The sequence below is a fragment of the Phoenix dactylifera genome, chromosome 8, assembly GCF_009389715.1.
Source record: "Phoenix dactylifera cultivar Barhee BC4 chromosome 8, palm_55x_up_171113_PBpolish2nd_filt_p, whole genome shotgun sequence".
Classification (NCBI taxonomy): Eukaryota; Viridiplantae; Streptophyta; class Magnoliopsida; order Arecales; family Arecaceae; genus Phoenix; species Phoenix dactylifera.
Genome location: NC_052399.1, coordinates 25,920,844 through 25,932,056, shown reverse-complemented (window position 1 = coordinate 25,932,056; position 11,213 = coordinate 25,920,844). Strand labels below are relative to the sequence as shown.

The 11,213-nt window shown below is 38.1% G+C and overlaps 1 protein-coding gene across 1 annotated transcript; it reads right to left on the bottom strand.

Moving 5' to 3' along the window:
* Nucleotides 1-1,859: 1,859 nt before the first annotated feature.
* LOC120111654 (receptor protein kinase TMK1-like) lies at nucleotides 1,860-6,079 on the bottom strand. Its single transcript, XM_039129372.1, has 2 exons — nucleotides 3,679-6,079; nucleotides 1,860-2,514 (listed from the first exon to the last, which is right to left on the bottom strand). The coding sequence occupies exons 1-2, from the start codon at nucleotides 5,924-5,926 to the stop codon at nucleotides 2,003-2,005; spliced, it is 2,760 nt and encodes a 919-aa protein (XP_038985300.1). The 5' UTR covers nucleotides 5,927-6,079; the 3' UTR covers nucleotides 1,860-2,002.
* Between the last annotated feature and the right edge of the window lie 5,134 nt (nucleotides 6,080-11,213).

Genomic DNA, 11,213 nt, shown 5'->3' with positions numbered 1-11,213 from the left:
ATCTAATCAAGAGTAGCGAGAATTTTTTTTTTATAACCCCCTTTAACTCAAATCTCTTATAGTAAAATAAGTAAGAATATTAAGATATTATAAAATAAGGTTCTTAGCCCTTTCATTAGTGATATTTGAAAAAAAGGTTCTTAGCCCTTTCATTAATGTTAATAATAAAACTATGTTGAAATGCTTCTATTTATACTAATGAGATTCATGTCTCCTAAATCCAAGATGAATTCCTTTTCTAGTCAAAAGAGGATAAAATTTTCTGAAATAATAACCTGACTAATTAAAAAATCATGTTAAGAATAAAATCATCCTAGAACTGGATCTCGAGTTCAACATTAATTTTGCTTTTTTCTTTCACATTGCTTAGTTCCTCCGAGATTGGAAGGTATGCCAGATCAAAATGTTATCCAAAATAGAAACATTGATATCCCTTTTAGAGATCTATATATCATGAAAACTCTACATCAACAGTATGCAATGAACTCCTTGGGGCGATCACTCGAAAAATTACCCATTTGAAGAAGAAAGTACCTTAATTGGATGTCAAATGGGAAAGCCACGGTCCTCAGAAGTTCATGTTTGCAATTCAATCTTGTATTTGGTGGAGCTTGCTTCCAAACCTTGCCTAGACCAGCCCAATATGGCTGAACTGGTCCAAAACATGTTCGATGATCTTCTTGGATCACCAGGCATTATGTTCATCAATTATCCCTAAATGAGGTTCAACCACAACTTGCGTGGGCCATACCAAGAGCTGGTAGAGAGTAGAGACTTCTCTTTTTTCAGTCCAATGCTTTCAATATGTAACAATATGCTTTTAAGCTGAATACTCAATGACTTCCCTTTCTTCTCACCATTACCACTTCCAAAGAAGCCAATAATAAATTCCCAGTGCTGCTATTCTCTTCATCAGGAAACCCCTCTGCACATCACCCTGCCACTTGAATAACCCAATGAGGTGAACCACATGCTACTTCTGATAGCAGAGGCACCATTCCACACATCCCTAATGTGATATTTGAGGCATCATGCTTGTTTTAGAATTGATGTAGCTTCCTTAGTTGTGTGTGCATCACATGCAGATCGCTGCTTTTGCCAGAGAAGTTGTGACACATTATATAGTACAGTAGAACAAGGGTGTAGATAAAAGGTGTTTTAGTATGAAGACACTTTGATGGCTTGAAATTTGTTTTGACGAGATCCCATAAATGGAGCTCTGTCTCAAAAGAAAATGGTTAAACTTGCTTTCAAGAGCACAGATAGAGAAGTTCATTCATTACCAAAGTTTCGAGCAGGATGTAAAGAAAGATAAATCAACAAAAGAAAAAGAAAGTTTTGATTATAGCAAGTAAAATATGTATCTAACTATAGGGGGTAAAATGTCAGGTGTGCATATGACCAGCTGTTGTGATGCAAACAGTAAGTCCTAAATGCATGTCCACCCCTCATTAAACTTATCCACCTAATGCTTCAGCAAAGGCCCTGTCCGAAGTGCTAGTCCCACCTGTTAATGATCAGTCTAAAAACATTCATCAAAGGAAGATGCAGATATATGTTAAGATATTTCATAGTTTGTCTCAATCACGTCGATGATGAAAAAAAAAAGAGTAGTGACTTTTCCTCATCAATATATAGATCAAGCTATATTATCAAAAAAATGTTAAAAATATATTTACCAAACTTCAAACAAATACCTGAACACATGCAGGAAATGATATTTACCAAACAATGCGGTGGAATCATTTGGATATCAACAAACCGAAATCATGAAGTAGGAAACCACAGTTTTTTAAAGTAAAGCTTTTTTTCCATTAACTAAACTTGCAAAAAGAAAAATAAGAAAAGGAATCAAGCTTATTAAGGAGTAAAAACTAAAAGGTAAAACTAAGATCAGAGACTGTATAAAGGAAAAGAAGAAACGAGACTTCCAAACTCAAGCTAGGATAGGAAATGAACAAGCCACACAACAGGCTTTTCAACTACATCCTCTTTTATTAAACTATCTTGCATTTGCTGAGGTTAAGGTTCCTGCAAAGCTACTCTGGGAGTTCTCAGAACTAGGAATATATGGCAATGGCATGGTGCCATCCATTTGGCTACTTTCTGTGGATTCCTGCCACTTCTTAAGCACCTCTGGTAATGGAGTTTCAAGGTCGATTCCATAACCATCATCAGAGTAAGCATCGGTTGGCTTCCAGATTTCAGCAAGCGAGGACAGGACATTGACAGCATATGCCATGTCAGGCCTCTGATAGGGTTCTCTCATAGTGCAGTGGCCAGCCAAGTTAGCAACTGTCTTTATGCTCTCCAAGGTCTCCTCGTCAAGAATGATATTTGGGTCAATGGCCTTCTGGAAGGCATCTTTGTTGAGGTGCATCCTCCGGAACCAAGTCGCCAAATGCATGCTCTCCTCTGGCTGGGTAGTGACAATTGCTTTCCTACTCGTGATCAGCTCCATGAGTATCACTCCGAAGCTAAAAACATCAGCTTTGGTGGTTACACGCCCCATCACTGATCAGAAGATGAGACCGTCAATTGGCATTGCGACTCACATTAAACAAATTTTCACATTTGAAAAAATAAAATAAAATATATATATATATATAGAAGCAAGAATAGTGAGGAAACTTTTCAAAATTTGGTTTAGACACCTAATCCATTCATGAATTAAACCTATAAACCAATATTACAGGCCACAACTTCAAACCGGTCAAGTTAATTTATGGTTTAGGATGAAAAACGTAAGAGCTGGTTGTTATTAACTATTAAAACTCGAAGGCAAGAATGCATAAGCAACAAAATCAATTGAGATGGAAGATTACATAAAAGTTACATGATTCAGAACTTCAAGTCACTTTTATCCTACGATGGCATAGTTGTTTAGTCCATTTTTCACAGTCAACCATTGCTCTAGGAAGAACTATGCCATAAACAGATAGATAGAACACTCAAGCATCGTCATTTCATTCATACACACAATCTGAGACATACACTTTCTCACAGCAAGTATGTTACATAATCAGATACAACTGCAAGCTGTGCACAAAATACAAAAGAAAAATGAAGATGTATCTTCTATGGTCAAAACCAAATGAACTAGATTCATATCTGTAACAATTTATCAAATTCTCATACCTTTCCTAGTTTTTTGTTCACTTTGCAGACATATTCATCAGTTGGTGATTTACTGTCATAATAGCGTAATAATTTCTAAATGTCGAAGATGTTATCACTGTAAAAAGATTTTTCCTTCAAATTGGGTTGCCCTGTATCTCCACCCTAAGGAACATAGTCATGAACAGGACACAATTGTTTAAACTGAACTTAAAACAATATGCAGTTGCTTGTTGATGCACTTGAGATGGGATTACAACAACAATATGGGTTGATAATATATTGTCGATATCATTGATCAAATAAACAAACCTTCAACTTTAATAAGCATTTCACTTCAACAAATCATCCATTAGAGGTGCAGGGCACGTAAGAATGTTCCTCTGCAACATGCATCAATGTGGTACTAAGCAAATAGTAAACCATTTTCTAAAAGCTGAATGGAAGGTCGAAACACCAAAATTAACATAATTGTCTTTAATGGAGAATTAAGATACTTCTATTCAATCATTAAGCACCAAAAAAAATAAGATATAAACAAGTAGTACAATGAAAACATACCTGCATACTCTGGTGCAAGGTACCCAAAAGTTCCCGCAAGCCTTGTTTCAATGGAACGGTTATCTTCCGGTGCAAGTCGAACTAACCCAAAATCAGCAACCTTAGCTCTCATATTATCTCCAAGCAGAATGTTGGAGGGCTTCAAATCCCTGTGTATGAAGGTCTGATTAGCCAGACTGTGTAGATACTCAACACCGCGTGCAACATCCAAAGCAATGGTCAATCTCTTTTTCCATTCCAACGGCTTCAATTCCAATTCCATCCAATCAAAAAGATGGTGACTGAGCGTACCCTGAGGCATGTGCTCATAAACCAAAATCCTCTCGTTTTCTTCCAAGCAGTAGCCAAGAAGGGAGACCAGATTCCGATGCCGGACCTTGGTAAGGACCGAAATTTCTGACTTGAACTCATTCAGACCCTTCGACCCCATCACTCCAGTCTCCATTCGCTTCACTGCGATCATGGAGCCATCATGGAGCTCCCCCTTATAGACTGTCCCGAACCCTCCACGACCTAAGATATTAACCTCACTGAAGTTGTTTGTAACCTCCCTTAGTAATTGTATTGAAACAACCATGCTCCCTGGCTCAGCTATAATCAGTCCACTGTCGACCTTCGACAACTGGGTATCGGAACCGGAATGCTTTAGGTCTATCACCATATCATTAGTCTTCTGAACTTTAATGTGCTTCTTTCTCTTCCAACACCAAAATCCTAAAAACCCGATGAAGAGAGCACCACATACTGCGGCAACGATGGAGCCCATGATAACTCCTGTGGACTTCTTTCTTCCACCATCACCAGAATTCCCAGAATTTGGAGAATTCGTACCTGGAGTGCCACCATTCCCAGTATCCTTTCCGATATTCGGGTTCCCATCCGTGTTCACCGAAACATTTCCACCAAAACTTGGAACCTTCCCCCACAGGGCATTATTAGAAACATCCAATAACTGGAGATACTTCAAATTGGTAAGCTCCGATGGAATAGTGCCGGTTAGATTATTACCGGAGAGAATCAGCTTCTGCAGCTTAGGCAGCAACTGAAAATCCGGCGAGATCGTACCGTTGAAAGCCAATTTCTGCAATACGACGGAGGTGATGTTACCACTCGGATCGCACGTAATGCCCGTAAAACCATTGCACGGATCATTCCCTTTCCACTGGTTGGCCAGGTACGTTGGATAGTAAAAGGACTTGGCAATGGAGAGCAAAACATTCACCCGGGGATCGCAGGCGGTGCCGTTCGTGAGGCAGAATCTCTCAGTATCTGCATCCAGTTCCACCTCCACCGTATTGGGGAAGACAGGCACCTGCCCTTGAAGAAGATTATTGGTCAAGACGACTCTCTTAAGAGATTTGAGCGAAGTCAGCGAGCTCGGCACGGGGCCGGTGAGCTGGTTGTCCCGGAGATCCAAATCATAGAGGTTTTCGAGGCGGGAGAGATCGGGAATCGGGCCGGAGAAGGAATTGGACATAAGATAGAGCAGCTTGAGATTTGTCATGTTCTGGATGACATCGATGCGGCCCGAGAGGCCGCTTCCCTTCTGGTTGTTGAGCCACAGGGAGTTGAGCGGGGAGGCGCCGAAGCTCGACGGAATCGGGCCTGTGAGGTTATTGCCGGCGAGGGCCAGGTGGTAAAAACTCGGGAAGCCGGTGCCGAGGAAGTCCGGTATGGTGCCGGTGAGGTTGACGCCGTTGGCGGAGAAGTTGACAAGGCCGGAGGCGGTGCGGAGTGATGATGGGATCGTCCAGGAGGCGAGGGGGTTGGTGTCGAGGTAGACGTTGGTGAGGGAGTTGAGGCCGGAGAAGAAGTCTTCCGGGATGGAGGAGAAGCTATTGTTGGCCAGGAAGAGGGTGGTAAGAGCGCCGAGGCCGGCGAGCGAGGGGAGAGGACCGGACAGTTTGTTGATCATGAGCTCGAGGCGGGTGAGGGCGGAGAGGTTGCGGACGTCCGGCGGGAGGGAGCCGGAGATGCCACTGTTGCTGACTAGGACGCCGGTGACGCGGCCGCTGGTGCAGCGGACGCCGCCCCAGCTGGTGCAGGGGTCGGAGGAGGCCGACCAGTTGAGCTTTCCGGACGGATCAAGAGCCTTGGCGAGGGTCCGCATTGTGGCCGCGTCGCCGGCGTCGGTTTGGGCCGCCGCCAAGCGGCCGGCGGAGAGGAGGACGGCGGCGATGAGAACGATTAGAACGGAGGGGTGGTTGTGGTGCTGGTGGCGGCGGAGAAAGTGAGGCTGCACCTCCATCGTAGGAAGGAGGAAGGGAGGTGACGGGAACGGAGATGGATTTGGGAGGGGAGGGGAATTTAGGGTTTCGAATGCGATCGACGGACAGAGCCGAGGAGACCTTCGGGAATTCGGAGGGGAGGGGTTTAAGGAAAGGAAGGTGGCAAGGCCGCAGCGAGCGTGTCCTATTCTGGTAATTATTTCGACGTTCCTTTTGCCTTATATATCTCATACCTTCTACTGTATCACCATTCAATGAATTAAAAAAGGGGCAGGATATGCATGTCAATATACTTACCTTTCATGATAAGAAAGCTATTTTGACGCTTGGGATTTGACTTGGAGACGCTTTGACGTTTGGTACATGGTTCATAGAAATCCTATAAGCAACTCCCCGCAGTATTACTCATTTGATTTTGTTATATTTGAATACTCTTTTTTAAATAAATTTATAAGGAAATTTTAAGGAAAGGGAAAATGACAGGGCAAATCAATTGGTTATTTGCAAAGATTTCATGATTTGTCAACCGGATTATATTGTCATAAATATTTTTAACATAAAGGGCTATAATTTAGTGTATAGAAAAAAAAAAAAGCTAGGGCTATAAATTTGTCCCCGGTCTACCTCTCCTAGGATCCAATTGCTAAAAGCCATAATAAGATAACGATCTTTTCTTTCATATGCTTGGCATCAAAATTACTTATAAAAAAATATTTATGTGGACAACAAGTACATACTAAATATTTGCAAACTATTTTAGAGTGCATTTATGGAAGTTTGAAATATCACGATGATTTTTTTGTGAGTTGAAGTTGTCGATTTTATAGATTAAAATGTTTTTATCATAGATACCACCGAACATTTCTTTTAAAACTTTTAGGCTCAAAAACTAGTGAGAAGGAATTTGAACAAAATTTCTTGATTTCAATGAATCTTCATCTCACTAACTTACCTTTCTCCCCTTCAATTTAGCTTCAAATTGGTAAATACCTTGCCTTTATTTAATCAATTGCATACTTGATCGAACCAAATTGCACTCAACTGCATCAATAGAGTGGTTTCCCCTAACTGGGATGCACATCACCATCTTCCAATTTAATTCTCTTATTATGCTTCATTCTAAACACAATTCATCTGCTCTCCAACATAATACCAATCCCAATTGATCAATTTTGGGTTCAATTAAGCACAATTTCGCTAACTCTGCTAATTTCACTTGAATTGGTTTGTCTAATTCAGTTCATTTAGGTTAGTTCACTAACCCAAGCCAATTTTTCTCTATTTGACCTCCAATATCACCTCTTCATGATGTCAATTAATCTAGCTATTTCTAGAATTATAGCAAATAAGCTCAAATTGAACTCAAATTCAAATTGTGGCCTCTCCAAATAGCCTAGTATTCTTGTTTAAATTTTATAATTTTTTTGACATTTGTATCACCAACAATTAAAATCATCCAAAAATAGCCAATGGTGCTACAGAGAAATGTATAAAATACTGAAAGCAACCTCAGTCCATGTATACATATGATCCAAGATTAACTCTTTGAGAGTAAGTTTATTCTGTAAGATAAAAGAATGGTGCACAAGAAAAAGGATAGTTCTATAATCAAAAGCAAATGGAGCATATTCGTATTTGCAACAATTTACAAATTTTATACCAGCCTAAAATATACAATCGTTGTAGTATAATGGTTTCTACATATTCAAGATGTTACCACTATTATATGATTTTTTTCTTGGAAGTGTGCTACCATGTCGCCACCCTTTCCATCTAGTTCCGAGATTTTGATCCCTAGAAAATTCAATTTTTCAAGGCAGAGGATGGATCATCAAGCTAGCCTTGGCAAGGTCAGGATGAGTGCACCACCATTGGCCTAATCGAAAAGATATAGGTCGAAAGGAGGATAGTATAGAACAAATCTACATACATTGATTTTCAAAAACTTTTATCACTGTCATACCATCGTTCAAAAGAGATAGAAATGAATAGGGGTGCAAGGCAAGGGTGTTGCATTGAGCTACAATAGATAATCTAGGTTATGCCTAGAATAAAAGACTAAGCTAAAGATAAAGATAAAATAAATTGATTGGACTTATTGTCAAAAAAAATTTTATACAGTATAATTATACTTATTATACTAATACATAAGAGCTACTCTCAAATATAATAATTGTCTACTCCAACAGTTGCTTTCCATATTCTAGTAATTTCTACCAACTATCTTCTTACCATGTATGCATACAAGCACGATCATTCTGTAACTACTAGACCAATAGTAATGCTATATCAGTGTTTAACTTATCCTTACATAGCATATGTTGGCTATCTCTCTTATTCAACCTACAATATAATCCTCTATTCTTAGAAATCTAGGATCGGTGTGATCGTCTCGGTCTTCTATTGGCCATCTTTCATGGTCAGGACTTGATCTTTCGATTTGCTTATCCTCATAATTATGACTATATTCTATCATTCTGCCTAGGTTTTTTCCTTTCCATAATTTTCATAGCCGAACTTTATCTAGACTTAGCAAAAGTTACATGATTCTCACCTGCTTTCATTCGATTGAACTTAATATGCATGGCACTTGCTTAGGAACATAAGCTAGATTATTGAGATGAGGTATAAACACATGTATTACCAATCCAAGGTACACATTACCAAACAAGACTCCATTATTTATACTAAGCCTAAAATAATAAATATTTGTTGGTTGATGTACTTTGAATATGTCTCAACAACATTTTGGATTGATAATTATTGTTAGTATCAAGGAGAGAATAAACAAAACTTCCAACTTTAATAAATACTTCACCATAACAAACCATCTATTTGTTGTTGCTTTCTATCCCATTCAGAGTGAGCCTACACATGTGCATAGGAGAAGATCCAATCAAATTTCTCTATCTAGCTTCCCTCATCACCCTTAGATCAAAATCTCTCCCTTAATGCTAGCCCTCTCTTCTTTCTTTTAATCCCAGCCTTACAAAAAATAGAATCACACAAATACACCCTCCTCAAATATCTATCATCTACATCTTCAATCCTCACTTCATATTCTCTAGCCAATAGAATCTTGCCATCTTAAATTCATCATAACCCTTAAACACTTAAGGATTGAATCTTAGCCCTTCAACTAATCTCTTCCCACTCTAGACAATCCTAGCCCTCCTAAAGAATAATCTTCTGTCATCTCAACCCACATTTATGCCATCTCACCAATCTCCCTTCAAACTTTTTAGCTAATAAGATTAAGTCACTTAATCTTTGATCCAATTAGAGAGAAGAAAGAATTTTTGTCAACCCACTGAGCTTAAATCTCTCAAAAAAAATTAAAAAATATAAAAAATTGACGAAAGTAGAGTTTATGTTACCTTTTCTTTTATTGATCAATTGATGAATCAAAAATGAGGTACATGGCCTCTATTTACAATAGTAGTATGGTCCACTCTTACACAATTTAGATCAGATTTTTCTTCTAGTTCAAATAAAACTAACTTTTCAAATATAAATATGAGTAGTAGAAATAAATATTAAAAAAAACTAAAATCTAATAGAAAGTAAATCTCGACTCCTACATTAACTTTTTCTATTGTTGCTCTGACCAATTTCTCTTGAATTGGAAGATACACTTAAAGACTTTCCTACAAATAGAATTTTTTTAAAAAAGAAATATTTATTTTGGCCGACTCGTTTTGAAGCCCAAATCATAGAATTTCAGCTCATCTCAATTGTTTTTAGATGTTGGTACTATGCCATAGATCTCGAAAGGTTATCCAATGTGAAAAAAAAATATCTTAATCAGATATCATATGACTAAGTTATGCCTCTGAAATTTTGGCATACAATTCAACTTTCCGATATGATGAATCTTCCTCCAAAATTCTGTCCAACCCTACCTATAGTAGCCAAAGTAAACCATATCAAATTTGATGAATCTCCTAGATTAGGACTCCTCATATTTAGGAGACTTAGATTCTGCTAAATCAAAATTGTAGGTGGGATAATGCTTACTTTCCTACCTCACAACTAAACTATTTAGTTTTACTTGAGGATGGTTTTTGGCCTTGCTTTTCTTTGTTAGATTGTAAATTCTCATCCCCAGATGTAAGAGACAATTTCACTATAGGACCTGCTAGTGTTTATGTTGAAGGCATCACCAATCGAGATATGATCTCATAGTAGGCAATTTTCTCTTCTAAATGTATGCAACATCTCTTTATTTCATCATCCTTTGAAGTAGAACTAAGAGCTAGATTTGTCTTTATCCTTCAACATACTTCAAGCATTGATATCCATTCTCCCATCTACAATTGCTCGTGCATCTAGACTACAAACTAAGACTTCCATAGATGTAAAGGACCGAGGCTCTAATACTAGTTTAATTTGATTAGAAACAAGAAAGAATTCTATCAACATACTCAACTCAAATCTCGCAAAAAAAATAATAAAAAAATAAAAAATTCATGAAAAGAGAGTTTAGATGCTCTTTTTTTATTGATTAATTGATGATTCAATTAATAAATCAAAATTTAGGTACAATTAATAATAGTAGTAAGGTCTATCGTCGTACAATTCGAATCGGATTCTTGTCTTAGTTCAAATAGAACTAACTTTCTAAAAATAAATATGACTAGTAAAAATAAACATAAAAAAACTAAAATTCTACAAGAGGTATATCTCGACTCCTATATCAACTTTGCCTTCTATTACTCTACCTAATTCTTCTCGAGTTAGGAGATATGCTCGATCAAGATCTTTTCTAAAAAAAAAAATTTTGGTTTAACAAACCCATTTCGAGACTCAGATGATGGAATTTCAACCCATTTTAATCTCTTTTAGAGATTGGTGCTGCATCGTAGATCATGAAAAGTTATTCAATAAAAAAAAGAAAACCTCAATTGGGCATCTTATGACTATGTTATATCCTTCAAAATTTTAATACGCGATTTGGCTTTCTGATATGGTGGATCTTACTCCTAAAATCTGTCCAGCCCTATCCGTAGTAGTTAAAATGGTCCACATCGAGTCTGGTGATTCTCTTATATCATTTCTTTACTACTAGCCTTAGGTTCCTAGACTTAAGATTTAGGACAGCCTTACCTCTCATCTAATCCTAACCCTACGATCCCTCATCTCTCCCTATAAATACCTCCTTCTCTATTCCAAAATTCAGATAAGAAATCATAGAAAAAATCTCTTAGGATTAGGTTAGAATTTGAGAAGTCATAGGAAAACTTTTACCTCTCCTAATCTTTGCCATCTATCTCCCCACTTTCTTTCTTCCCTAGGGGTGCACTTATA

Excerpts from the sequence above, each read along its gene's own strand:
- LOC120111654 (XM_039129372.1), bottom strand. The coding sequence starts at position 5,926 with ATGGAGGTGCAGCCTCACTTTCTCCGCCGCCACCAGCACCACAACCAC. Across the intron at positions 2,515-3,678 it reads CCTTGCACCAGAGTATGCAG|TGATGGGGCGTGTAACCACC; the intron begins GTATGTTTTCAT and ends TCTTCTGATCAG.